This window comes from Tupaia chinensis, unplaced genomic scaffold (genome assembly GCF_000334495.1).
Source record: "Tupaia chinensis unplaced genomic scaffold, TupChi_1.0 Scaffold144682_1, whole genome shotgun sequence".
Classification (NCBI taxonomy): Eukaryota; Metazoa; Chordata; class Mammalia; order Scandentia; family Tupaiidae; genus Tupaia; species Tupaia belangeri.
The window spans coordinates 2878997-2893100 of NW_006204543.1; the positions used below are offsets into that span (position 1 = coordinate 2878997).

The window sequence follows — 14104 nt, forward strand, 5'->3', positions numbered from 1 at the left end:
GCTTCGTCATGCGTGCTGTCTGCGGGAGCGCAGCGCTGCCGTCCTCGCACTCGGCACACAGGCGCGCGGGCACCGCCCCTCCCGCCGCGCGAGCGTTTCCTGCGGGGGTGGATGGGGATTCCTCCGCGCCCGCCCTGCCCGCCAGCCCCGCTCTGGGTCCTGGGCGCCTCCCACCCTGAGCATCGGACGCGTGCCTCTCCCCGCATGCTGCAAAGGACAGCGTGGAACAAACGAACGGAAAGCCCTACGCGGCCTGAGCACAGACTCCTCCGCAGGGGGACGAGGGAACTTACACTGGCCATGTTCACGCAGCACCAGGTGCCCGCTGCATCCCAGCTCTGCGAGCTCCGCCGCTAGCCGCCTTTTCCGGAAAAGGAAGCTGAGGTTCTGAGCGAGGGGCGAGGAAGTTAGGGCCAGGCCAGGCCAGGCCAGGCCAGGCCCGGCCAGGCCCTGGCATTTGCTGAGCTCAAGACAGGGAGTCGACAGTTCTGCATGTCTTGACGATTAAAAGCTAGAACTAAAATTACAATCCAGAAGTGAAGTATGCTCGCCTCTTCACAAATTACACAAATACATTTTGTTTGTAATAACAAAAGTGAAAAGTATACGTAAAGCTGTGTTCTTTGTAAAACTGGAAGTTGGCAAAGTATCAGAGCGGATGGGATTTCATTACTCTTGTATATATTTACTCTAATGGGCCAGTGATGTTTGCATAGGATGGTAATACAATAAAGATACATAATTCATAGATTACATATTTATTGTATGAAATTTTTTTTCTTGACTCTTTCAGTAAAATCGTTAATTATATTGTCTTAATAGAGTGTTTTTCCCCTTACTGCCAGAGTGCATTCGTGCTTACCAGAAAGAGGCAGAAAGAGGAAAAGAGGGAGGAAAGTGCTCCCCCAACCAAAGATGCAACGTGATTGACTGCGTGGTCACACTGCAATCCCTTTCCCTCCATCTCTCCAGCCTGTGAGATTCGGGGCATCCGTGTGTATGCACGAACCCAGCATGTTTTTCAAACCTCTGGGCCTATACAGAGCGGGTCCTGTGAGGTCTGGCTCCCTTAACCATTACGCCAAGGGGCTGGCCTTTAATAGAGATTTTAACACTACTTTTGCTTATGGACTATTCCAAGAAAGTGCTCAAGAGCAGCAGTTGCAACAAGTCATTAAAAAAAATGATTGGGCCAGCAGTTGGCATAATGGCTATGTCGCCGGGCTCCCATGTAGTCAACCACGGTTGGAGCCCTGGACTCTGTAGCTTAAACTCACACCGGTGAGTGCACGTGTGGATGCATGCCCAAGACCCCGAGAGGAGAATGGAGAAGGAATTGCGGCTCACTGACTGTCTCTGTCTCTGTCATTCTGGCGAGTGCGTGCGCCTTATATCAAAAACCTCTCCAAAAAAACAAAAATTATTAAAGCAATTCAGAAATAAATCATGATTTTAAAAAGTATTTTTCCTCCCTTAACAAGAAGTTACTCCGGAAAAAAAAAAAGTTACTCCATGTAATTAATTGATTATAAAATGGCTTACAGAGCATTCCACTTTCATTCAGTTCTTTGTTTTTGTTGTTGTTTTTAACTTACTCAGATTTCCTCTTTGACTCATGAATTATTTACAAATGCATTGTTTGGTTTCCAAGTATTTGGAGATCTACCTGTTTATCTGTTACTGATTTCTAATTTGAATCCATGGTCAGAACTCTGTATGATATTAATTCTCTTACACTCGCTGAGGTTTGTTTTGTTGCTCTCAATATGGTAATACCTTGTTGATATCTGAAGTATTTCGTTGGTGTTTGAGAAGAATGTGTATTCTGCTGTTACTGGGTAGCACACCCTATAAACACAAATCACATCGTATTGCCTCATAGTGTTAAGTTCCATGTGCTTGCAGGTTGGTGTCTAGTTGTCTCATCAACTGTTGAGAGAAGAGCGTTACATTTCCAACTGTAATTGTGAATTTGGCTATTTCTCTTTTCAGTTCTTTTAGCTTTTACCTCTCATTTTGTAGTTTGGTGGAGTAACTTTTTTCACGTCAATTCTGGTTTTGGTAAACTTCTTGCTCTGAGAACTATGCTTTCTTTTGATGAAGGTTTGGAGAGCATTTTTTTCCCCCTATTATTTTACTTTCAACCTATCCATATAGGTGTATTTACAGTGAGTTTTTGGGGCTGGCAGGTTATGGTGGTGGTAACGGCAGTTGGATTCCCACAGAGCTGACTGCAGTTTGCCTCCCCGACGTGGCAGCTTGCTTTCTCACTCTCTCTGGTCAACTTCAAAAATAACTAACTAACTAAATAAATAAATCAAGCTCAGGTCAAAACGACAAGCAGGCCAGCCATTTCAGCATCAGGTCAGTGGTTGGGTGGTATCAGAAAATGGTATTACAATGTTGCAGGGTTTAATGAACTGGGGTTGATGCGAGATGATACAATATTTGAGAATGCAGATGTGAAGGAAGCCAGAAGACTTCATGCGAACCTTTATAATGACAGCATGTTTCCCATGAAGAGAGCCCTGAGCCTGACCATCAGGGAGCAGATCTTGCATATGGTGGTTAAAGGCACTGGATTCCCACATGGCCAACCATGGTTCAAGTCCTGGACCTGGTGGGTTCCTTTCTTAGTTTCCATCCCTCTCTCTCTGTATCTCTGTCTCTGTCTGATCAGACTGAAAAATAATAATAAATAAAGTTAAAATAAAATAATTATTTAAAAAAAGAGAGAGCAATGGACAAAATGCAAGGAGGATCGTTTCTACCTTGAACCGTATCTGAAGGAGGTTATTCAGGAAAGAAAAGAGAGAGAAGAGGGGCCAAAGAAGTCACTAGATTGCCACTGTGGTTACGGTTCTCTTTAAAGTATTTTTATGAAGTTAGTCGAAACCGAAACATTTTATTTAAAAATTATTCGGTCTGCAGATATGTAAATAAATGCCTGTTGTAATAAAAATAATGATAATGAATAAAATTAAGTAAAATAATTATTTTAAAAAATAAAGGGAGTTTCTTGTATACAGCCTATCACTTGGTCTTTTTCTTTAATCCACTCTATTGATCTTTGTCTTAGTTGCTATATTTAGATAATTTATATTTGATGACATTATTGATGTTAGGGCCTAAGCTTGCCACCTAAGTTTTTCTTTTGTTTTCCCACCTCTGTTCTTTACATCTGTTTTCTTTTTCCTGTTTCCTTGTGGTAAACTTGCTCCTTAGTCTAGATACATTTTATATACATAGCTTGTATCAAATTACATAGACATTTTACCAGTTCAAGTACAATGTAAAACTCTCCCTTACCTTTATCCTACCTCCACTTAAAAATACAATAATCTTAAATATTTCCTCTACGTACTCTGAGAATCACATAGACAATATTATTCAAATACCGGTTAGAAAACTCCAGAGAAGCAGTATTGTATTTACCCATATTTCTCTTCTTTTCATGGTTCTTTCCTCCTTTCTGATAGTCCGAGATTTTTCTTTTCTCATTTTCTTTCCATTTTAAGACCTTCCTTTAGCCATTCTTTAGAGGAGTTCTGTTGGTGCTGATTAAGTTTTCCTTCATGTGAGACTATCCTAACTTTGCTTTCATTCCTGGAGGATATTTTTGCTAGACATTGATTTTGGTTTGACAGTTCTTAAGTGTCCCGACCCGCAGGACAGTAGAACAGGTTTCCTGAGGGAAGGAGTGAGAGACAGAGTGAGAGAAGGGACAAGCAAGCAATGCGAGACGACACAGTGTTACAACACGGAGATGACACAGTGTTACAACTCTTCAGGGTTCTCCATTTATTGTGGGCCAGGGACGTGGTTATATACATGTTGGTGGGCAGTGATTGGTTGTTAAAAGGTGGGTTATGATTGGTTGCTTTTGTGGACCAATCATGAGGTACCAGATATGCAAATCTGAGGGATTCTAGTGGCCAATCAGAGTATGGTTTTGAAGGTGAGGTTTTGAAGGGGAGCCAATCATGGCCTTTGGCGTTGTGTAATTGTTTGCTCTCTGAGCCTAAGACGGCAAGAGTAAGAGACTCATGAAAATGGCCTCGGCAGACTCGCTGGTGTGCAGCCTCCCATACTTAAGCACTTGGGAAAATGTTCCACTTCTTTCTGGCTTCCATAGGCTCAGATGAGAAATCTGCTATCATTCTAATTATTTTTACTTATGTCATCTCTTTCTTGATTCTTTGTCTTTAGTTTCATGAGTTTGACTATTCTGTGTCCTAATGTAGATTTCTTTGGCTTTATCCTCTTTGTTTTTAAAAATAATTTTATTTAACTTTATTTATTTATTCGTTTAGACCAAGGAGACAGAGAGAGAGAGAGAGCAAGCGAGAAAGCAAGCCACCAGGTCCAGGAGTCAAACCACAGTCGGCTATGTGGGACTACAGTGCCCTTAACCACTATGCCACCTGCCAGCCCCAGGCTCTATCCTCTTTAGAGTTCAGTTTAATCTGTGGATTTCTATCTTTTGCTGAACTTGGATAATTTTCAACCATTACTTTTTCAAATACTTTTTCAGCCCCATCCTCTTTCTCCTCTCTTTCTAGGACTATGATTATAGTAACGTTAAATCTTTTGTTATAATCCCATAGGTCCTTGAGACTCTGGTCTTTCTTTCTTTCTTTTTAGGTTTTTGCCATAAGGCATATGTACATGCCAGAGAGACAGAGGGGGAAAGTGAGAAATCACCCCTCAGGGGAGTTGGTGATGGTACAATTCCCTCCCCTCCACTCTCCTCTTGGGATTTTGGGCACACACACACACATGTGCTTGGTATGATTTTCAAGTTGCCAGGTCCAGAGCTCAAACCATGATCAGCCATGTGGGAGTCCAGTGCCTTAACCACCATGCCACCTGCTGGCCCTGACTTTGTTCATTTTTAAGTCTATTTTCTCTCTGTTGTTCAGATTAAGTAAATTCTATTGTTCTATCTTTAAGTACACTAACTCTTCTCATCTCTTTATTTTGACGTTGAACCCATCCCTGGAGTTTTTCATTTTGGCTATTGAAGTTTTCATTTCTAAAATTTCCATTTGATTTTTGTTTGTAAACCCTGGCAGGTATAGGATGAAAAGGCTTCTACCACATTCCACAAATTTTGATACGTTATATTTCCATTTAGTTAAAAATATTACAAAATCTCTCCTGAGTCTTTTCTTTGACCCATGTGTTATTCACATGTTTAATCTTCAAATATTTTGGTGTATCACTTTTCTAGTTACACACCCCTGACAGAGTCTGGCTATGGCTCCCTACCAGGCGAGATCACAGAAGCCCAAAGGCATGCCCATTGTGTTCAGGTCCACCCAGGATCTGAACCTGGGCTCCCCGAGTAGCTCCAATATCACACAGCGGTATCACACAGCCCTACTGACTGTGCCCCTGGTGGCTGGGCCAGTTTCAGAAAATTCTTGATTACTTCCTTATTATTCTCTTTATGTGCCTGGTTATTTCTGATTACGTGATAGGCACTGCGTTTGAGAAATACTTCTGGTTATAACTGAAGGTGTAGTGTATGTTTTCTTTCTCTAGACTGGATTCGTATTTGTTTCTGGAAGGCATCCAGGGACTCTAGCAATGTGAGATAATCAAACTAATTGTGGTGATTGAGATGATTCAAAGCTGTGTCTGAAATGACAGCTCTATTTCCAGTCCACTCCTACTCGTAGAGTTTCATCTTTCGAAGTGTCAGCCCAGAGTGGAGAGTTTTCCTGGTCCATTTTGTGGGCTCTAGATTACAACCTTTTTTTTTTTTTTTTAAAGAGGTTTTTGCTATAGGGCTCATGCTCTCGGCAGACAGGGACAGAGAGACAAGAGAGTGAGAAATCACCCCCCGGGGGAATGGCCATGCCGCAATCTCTTCTCCTCCATTCTCCTCTTGGGATCTTGGGCACGCACGCACACACATCCGGCGTGAGTTTTAAGCCACTGGGGCCGGGACGCGAACCGCGGTTGACTACGTGGGAGTCCAGCAACATAGCCATTACGCTAACTGCTGGTCCTAGATTACAACTTTTACCTCTGGCCCTAAGTACTTGTCAAAAGTGATTCCCAGCATTTTTGCAGACATTTGGCAGTGGCAATTGTAACTGGGTTTAGGGGCTCAGGAAGTTGCCCCAAGATGCTAGGTTTTCCATTCTGGATTCTCAAATCTCATCCCAGTACTCTTAGGTAACATTTTATCATTCCAATGCCTTCAAATTTTCTAATCATCTTCAGGGATAAGATTGTTCCAAATGATCTCATCTACTATTATGAGAAAATAGCCTTCATTTTTAAAAGTTCTTCTCTTTTTCTTATACCTGCACACTCTCACATTTGAATAAGCTGGACTTTCCTGAGCCAGCTCTTAGCATAAACCTGGTGGCTTGAGAGACCATGCCTGGCATGTGTGTGTACATTTCCAAAATCCCCAAAGGAAAACTAGAGGGAAAGGGATCGTCATGTGGTCATACCCAATGGCGGGGTGTTTACTGCCACTTTTTACCCACTTTCTTTCTCTAAGAGCAACACCCTCTGCTAAATTAAAAAGGGCAACTGACCATATGCCTGAGTATAAAAATACCACTCAGGAGCGTGCTGGCTGGCTCTCAACTCTCTTCTACATTGTTAAATGTTTTCTTCTTAAAAACTGACTTTGTGGGGCCAGCAGGTGGTGTGGTGGTTAAGGCACTGGACTCCCACATGTTTCAAGCCCTGGACCTGGAGTCTTGCTTTCTCACTTTCTCTCTCTCTCTCTCTCTGGTGAGTACATATGCCCTATAGGAAATACAAAAATAATAAATAAATAAATAAATAAATAAATAAATAAAATTAAATAATTCCTTTTTAAAAAGGTGATTTTGTTATTCTTAGCTTTTGTTCTCCCACATACTTTAAAATTAACTTCAACTTCCAACATTTAAAAAGAAAATTTAATTTACTTGGAATCATACTAAATCTGCCCACCCATTTAAGGCTTTTACAATATTGAACCTTCCCATTCATGACCGGGCTATATTGCTCTATTAAGGTCTCCTTGTGTCTTTTCAAAAGATTAAACATTTTGGGAACCAGCAGTTAGCATAACGGCTATGTCGCTGGACTCCCACGTAGTCGACCGCGGTTCGCGTCCCGGACCCGGTGGCTTAAAACTCACGCCGGGCGCGTGTGCGTGCGTGCCCAGGATCCCGAGAGGAGAATGGAGGAGAAGGGATTGCGGCGTGACCATCCCCCCTGGGGGGTGATTCCTCGCTTTCTGTCTCTAATGTCTCTCTCTGTCTGGCGAGCGCACGCGCCCTATAGTGAAAATCTCTAAAAAAAAAAAAAAAGATTAAACATTTTCTCCATAAAGTTCTTTTATTTTTTTCTAATTTTATTTATTCATTAATTTATTTTAATTTGACCAGAGAGAGACCCAGAGAGAGCTAGAAAGTGAGAAAGCAAGCCAGCAGGACTGGGACTTGAACCATGGTTGCCTGTGTGGGAGTGTCCAGCGCCTTAGCCGCCACTTCACCTGCTGGTCTCCTCCATAAAGTTCTTACACAGCTTGCATTACACATATTCCCGGGATCATGGTGCCTGCATGCTCAAGATCCCCAGAGGAGAATGCAGAGGAGATTGTGGCGTGGCCATCCCCCCTGGGGGGTAATTTCTCACTTTGTTTCTCTGTCTCTGTCTTTCTGGCGAGCACACGCACCTTGTACCTTGTAGCAAAAACCTCTATTAATAAAAAAATCACAGCTAAATATCAGCTATTCCACTGGAAATCAGATTTAAAATAAATTCTGTTAAGTAGTCATTTGAGGGGGAGAGAATGACCCTGGGAAGGGGGATACATATATAGTGGGGGAGGTCTTCGAAAGTTTACTGGGAGGTGCGGTGAACAGATTCTACGTGCATTTCCACTTTCGCATCAAAATAAACTTGGACTTTATTTGGACCAGAGAGGGACAGAGAGAGAAGGAAAGTAAGAAAGGAAGCCACCAGATCAAACTGTGGCCAGCCACGTGGGAGCCCAGCGCCCCTAACCACCACACCACCTGCTGGGCCCCTAAACTTGGACTTTAATGTCATGGTTCTGAGAACTTTCTGAAGTTCCTGAGTACTATACAATGTTTCATCTCTTGAAAACAAAATATCTGAAACAAATGAATACTGAGATGTGATAGAAGCAGGTGGTTACACTGTTGACTATGTAATTCTCTACGCTCCTCTGCTTATTTGAAACATTTGGAATCAAGTAAGAGTATTAATGGAGGGTAGGGAAGACATAATATAGAATTAGAATACAATAATTACTGTAAAAAAAGACAGTTTAATGAAAAAAAGTATTCTGACTAAAAATATAGAAACACGCACAAAAGACTGCTTTAGAAGGACGTTTATAAACAACTATGAGGGAGGCAGGTAGGCAGGTGGCATGAAGGTTAAGGCACTGACCCCTGCATGGCAGACTGTGTGCTTCAAGTCTCGGATCCAGCAGCTCAAAAACCACGCTGGGCAGGACCAGCAGATGGTGTTGACGGCGGTGATGTTCCTAGACTCCCACATGGCTGACCACAGATTGAGGCCTGAACCTAGCAGCTTCAAACTCACGCAGGGCATGTGTGCACGCATACCCCAAATCTCCAGAGAATGGAGAAGGGATTGTGGTGTGGCCATCCCTCCTAGAGGGTGATCTCTCACTTTCTGTCTGTCTGTCCGGCGAGCACGTGTTCCCTAGAGCAAAAACCTCTCTAAAAAGGAAAAGAAAAGAAAATCACATCACGCGTGTGTGCATGCCCAAAATCCCGACGGGAGAATGGAGAAGGGATTGTGGGATGGCCACCCACCCTGGGAGCTAATTTCTCACTTTCCTGTGCTCGCTCGCTCGCTCTCTGGCAAGCACACGTGCCCTATAGCAAAAACAACAAAACAAAAACAGTAAAAACTGCAACTAGAAACAACTGCGAGGACCGCAGGCTTACTCCTCGTCCAACCGTGGTAAGAAAAGTCAAGTAAACATCACCCTGACACAGGTTAACGGGCAGCGTGTGTCATGCACAGAACAGTACGGGACGATGGTTTTTAACTTCCAGAGTAACTTCGGTTTATTGATAAAGGAGAACCAAATACAGAGTGATTTTAATAAACAGTTCCCAACTCCTATTCTTTCTTAATGGGGACTAGTTTACGACACCCACCTGCCGTGACCTGTGTCGGCGAAAACAGCCGGGGACGAGCGTGGGGGTGTGGCCCAGGCCACGTCTGCATGAAGAGGTGCGCCGTCCTGCAGCTCGCCTCCTTCTGTGTCACTCCAGCTCTGCTCACACCCCTGCTGCCTCACAGGTCCACAGGCAGGGCTCTCCGTCGCTGGAGCTGCGGTGGCACCTGGGCTCCCAAGTCCCCATGTCCTATATCCCCAGAGCACCCATAACGTCACCTTATCAGGGGGCGTCAGCATCTGCCCTTCCGATCTGGCATCCTCTCAGACGACCTGTGTGGGGTCGGCACCTCCCCGCCCTGGTGGAGCACAGAGGGCACCAGGGTGGTCTGCAGTGGGCTCTAACTCAGCCCACTGAGGGGAGACGGGGGCCACTGCCTCTGGCCTGCCGACCGCGGGCGGCTGACAATTTTTTGCGTAAATGTGCTCATGATCCGTGGGCCAGTGGATGACAGTGCGGGAACTCACACCCCACCACCAAAGGTCCCGACCAGGCTACATAACCCTTGTAACAGTAAAAATGGTAGCAGTAAGGGGGAGCAGTGGATGGCATAAAGGTTACATCGCTGGACTCCCATGCAGTCCACAGTTTGAGTCCTGGACCTAGTGGCTTGAAACTCACACCAGGCGCATGTGCATGCGTGCCCAAGATATTAAGAAGAGAACAGAGAAGGCATTGCAACATGGCCATCCTCCATGGGGGTGATTGCTCACTTTCTGTCTCTATAACAAAAATCTCTCTTAAAAAAAAAGTGTCAGGGCTGGCAGGTCGCATGGTGGTTAAGGGCACTGGATTGCCACATGGCCGACCACGGTTCAAGTTCTGGACATGGTGGTTCCGGACCTGGCGGCTTGTCTTCTCACTCTCTCTCTCTGTCCCTTTCTGGTCAAATTAAAACAAATAAAGCTCAATATAATAATTGTGAAAGTGTCGAGAAAACCCGTCACATTAAGGAGGGCACTCACAGCAGCAACAAGGAGTCCCAGAACTCTCTGCTTCCAGGCAGTTTTCCCGGTCCCCCTTATCGACCGAGGCTTACCACCCAGTGTCTGCCCTTCCTCTTAGCACCCTCCAGACAACGGCGACATTAGTTCTGCTCAGGAGGAAGCAGGGGCATTCAGGTGGGGCACATTCCTGCAGGGCCTTGCCTGTGCACACCCTGAGAGGAGCCTGCTGGTAGAAGACATCCCATCTGCCCCTCTCATCCAGCACAGGGAGCAGCTGGTCTACCGCAGCCAGAGGCTCTGGGAACATGACCGAGGCTCACACTTCCTCACTCCCTCTGCCCTGCATGCTTTCTGAGCAATGCCTGGGGCCTCTCCGGCTCAGGCCCAGATGGAAGGACTTAATTAACGACCAGAGAACGAAGGGCCTGTCACTAAGCAGTGACAGCGGGCTGTCCACTATCAAGTCTCGGCCTCTGGGCTCCACCGTGGTATCTGCATTCGAGACCACCAGGGGGCAGTCTGGGTCCACAGCGACACATTTCCTGCTAGAGAAGCGGGGCACAAGTGGGAAGACCCCCGACACCCCCCGGCCCCTGGATGCTCTCCCTGTGCCCTCCATTCCCCGAGTGCTTGGACTGAACACAGGTGGGAGCAGGGGCCGGGGTCGGCCAGGGCCCCCGAGGATGGCACACCCCACTACACTGCTCCGTGCTCGACGACATCTGAATGCTTGTGTGGACCTGAGACTGCAACTCAGAGAACAGCTCTGGGGTGGACGGCGAGTGCACGTGGGCAGGGGCTGTTCTGTGATGGGCTGGGGTGGGAGCCCTGTCACTGTCTAGAACTCCAGGTCCTGCAGTCTCCCCTACGCAGAGACCTTGTGGTGGAGCGCATGGTGACCAGGCTGAGGACCCGGCAGGCGCCAGAACGACTCTCAGGCTGGAGAGAGCCGCAAGAAGGCTCACTCTCAGCCGGCGCCTCAGAGACCCCTCTCGGGCAGACACCCAGCCCACCCTGGTGGGCCCTGCCAAGCTCCATCGCCCTTGAGGGCTCGTGGCCAGTCCTGGCTGCTCCCTGACCCTAGGGCCATCCTCATTGTTTTAACACTGGTAATCCACGCTCATGATAGAAAAAGGCCTCATCGCTCTTTATTGGACGCCGGTGCCAGCACCCGCCTCCTTCTCTTCGGCCACAGGAGACGTGGGCAAGGGACCCCGGGGCCGACCGGGGTGCAGGGCAGACGCCTGCTGCATCTCCAAGGGCACTGTCCTTGGTGCCGGGGCTGCTGGCTCAGGGCTGCTTGAACTCCTGCTCACAGTAGCCTACGTCGAGGGGCTGAGCCTGGACGCCTCGCCTGTGAGAGGGCGTGAGACGGCAAGGTGACCCCTCGCCCCAGCAGCGCCCGCTCCACCAGTCAGCCAGCCCCCTCCGTTCCGGCGAGCCCCACGCTGGCCCTGGGCGCCAGTGCTGCTTGGAGATCTCACTTCAAGAGACTCTCGGCAGTGTTGGCAAGTCTGCATTCCAACAGGCAGCCCGGGGACGTGCACGGGAGAGCTGCGCCTCTGGGCCCACTGCCCTGTCCCCATGTGCCTGCCTCTGCACCCGCCCCATCCCTTTAGGAGAGGTGGCTGCCCAGTGCTCTTAGCCTTTTCCACCTCCGTTCTGGCTCCGAGACATGGCAGACGTGGTGGCAGCACGGGACCCTGGCACCGTCCTGTCCGGGCACTGGGTGTGAGACCCTTCCCTTAGGTCTCGGAATCCCAAGTTCCCAGCCCAGCTGATCCCCCTGTGGGGCCTCGGGTGTGCTTCCTCCGTTACACCCGAGCGACGTGCTGCAGACGGTGCGAACCAACTCGAAGCCCCGGGAGCTGCACACAACCCAGCCGGCCCCGCACGCTGGCCGTCAGCTGGGGCTCTGCTATACGAGGCCGAGTCCCGGGGTCTGGGACTGAGCTGACGATTCGGGACACAACTGTTCCACAGGCCCTTCCCCAGCAGAGGCATGGGGGTCGGAGAGCCCACGGAAGGCAGCCTGGTTCAAACCCTGCTTCTGAGTGGCTCTGGGCAGAGCACTTCACTTCTCCGTGCCTCCACTGTCCACTTGTAAAGCAGGGCAAGTGAGTACTGCCCTCAGGCTGTGGTGAAGACAAGACTGCCTGCTCAGGGCTCAGGGCAGGGCTCCTACCGGGGAAGCGGGGGTGAGCAGCAGCTCTTGTGACCTGCCCTGCCTCGGTGCAGCCCGCCCGCCCGCCTGAGGCCAGAGCCCTTACCTCAGCAGCTCACAGCGGAAGCGTGCCAGGCGCTGATAGGCGAAGGGCAGGTTAAACAGCCGGGGGCTCCCTAGCCGCTCGTGCTGTGCCCCCGGCTGGCGTAGGGCCGAGGGGAGCAACCAACGCCTGTTTGGAGTTCTGGCCCGCCTGATGCTCTGACGCTCGGGGAGCTCGGGGTGCTGCTGCGTGCTGGCCAGACGTGGACGTGACCTCGCCCAGAGACCTGAGGACAGGACTACACCTCTGAGGGTACACCGGCTGGCGCCCATGGCAGCCACCATGGAGGTCCTTTGGCTGTGACTCTCGCACACCAGCAGTGCTGGGCCAGGCTGCCGAGGACATAGCACGGACACAGCCGAGGACACAGTGCAGACACGGTGTGGACACAGCCGAGGACACAGTCAAGGGACGGCTCGGCACAGGGACCACGCATGGGGGCTGGCAGCCGGAGCCGCAAACTCATGCCCTAGGCCTCACTGTCTCTAGCCGTGAAGTGGGGCCTACGACACCCTCCCCCCATGCCTGACGCCACATGAGAGGTGATGCCACACACAGAGACTGCGACAACACCCACGTCTCCGGGCCTGAGAGGAGGCTGGATGGGGCTGGAGGGGCTGCAGTCTGCAAGGGGGTGCCCCGCTCTCCCACCAGCACCCCCGCCTGCCGAGAAGCCCCTTACCAGAGCCTGGGAGCCAGGTTCGTGCTGTCCACGTACTCGCCCCACATACACGCCTCCCCGCCAATCACCAGCGCCTTCTGCTCTGGGGTCCCTGAGGGCAGCCATGGCCAGTGAGGAGCAGGCCGGGTCACACCCAGACGCCTCCCGGCACGGCCCTCTCCCAGCCTGAGAGCCCAGACCTGCTGCCCGCCCTGTGCCAGCCCTGCCACCCGAGGTCAGCAAAGGTGGCACCCCACTCTCACCTTTAAAGGCCAGGGGCTCCACCTTGTAGAAGTCCTTCCAGTCAGGGCCGTAACTTATTCGGTTCAGGTACCAGGGGGCAGAGAGCAGGGCCCGGAAGCCGGCCTTGGTGATCAGCTGCAGCTCCTTCATGTAGTCCACGGGCACCCCTTCTCGCCACACCTGTATGATCGTGTCTGGCCGGACCTGTGGCAGAGGGCGGGTGGCGGTCATGGCACAGAGCCTCCTCCTTGTACAGGTAGCCCTGGACCAGCAGATGCCCCGCTGTGCCCAGCAGCACAACCTGTCCCTCTGACTCCTGGCCGTGGTGTTCACACGTGGTGCAGAGCCCGACGGCCCTAAGGCCCCCCACCTCCCTGGACACACAGAGCTGACCGAGGAGAGCCGAAGGTCCAGCAGCCACTGGGTGCAAGGACTCCCTGCTCTTTCTGGGCGGGGCCAGGCTCCTGCGTGGAGGGAGGCTGGGAGGTGCTGACCAACGGCCAGCAGGTGGCCTCGCTCCCCTGGCTCAGGCCTCAGGGGAAAGCCCTGTCAGGAAAACCCCTCTCAGGGCCCCTGGGACCGGCAGCAGGAAAAAACCTGGATCACTGCAGCCAGGAAGATGGACAGGGCTGATCTCTGCAGCCTTCCAGAGCGGGAGAAGGGACCCCACCTGTGCAGGCCCGAAGCCTCGCCCAGCCCAGCCCAGCCCAGCCCAGCCCAGCCCAGGGCGATGGGTCCGTGCAGAGCCGGGGAGGCCCCCGGCACCTCCCCTCTGTTATCGACCAC

The 14104-nt window shown here is 49.9% G+C and overlaps 1 protein-coding gene and 1 long non-coding RNA gene across 2 annotated transcripts in view; both read right to left on the reverse strand.

Moving 5' to 3' along the window:
- Positions 1–11267: 11267 nt before the first annotated feature.
- LOC106733739 (uncharacterized) lies at positions 11268–12492 on the reverse strand. Its single transcript, XR_001369656.2, has 2 exons — positions 12418–12492; positions 11268–11501 (listed from the first exon to the last, which is right to left on the reverse strand). It is a non-coding gene; the product is annotated as an uncharacterized LOC106733739 (long non-coding RNA).
- A 600-nt stretch (positions 12493–13092) lies between these two features.
- HEXA (hexosaminidase subunit alpha) overlaps positions 13093–14104 on the reverse strand; it is a gene marked incomplete at its 5' end in the record, with an annotated part of 21839 nt that continues 20827 nt past the window's right edge. Inside the window, 2 exon segments of the mRNA XM_027767782.1 lie at positions 13093–13187; positions 13339–13522. Coding sequence (XP_027623583.1) covers positions 13093–13187; positions 13339–13522 — 279 coding nt within the window.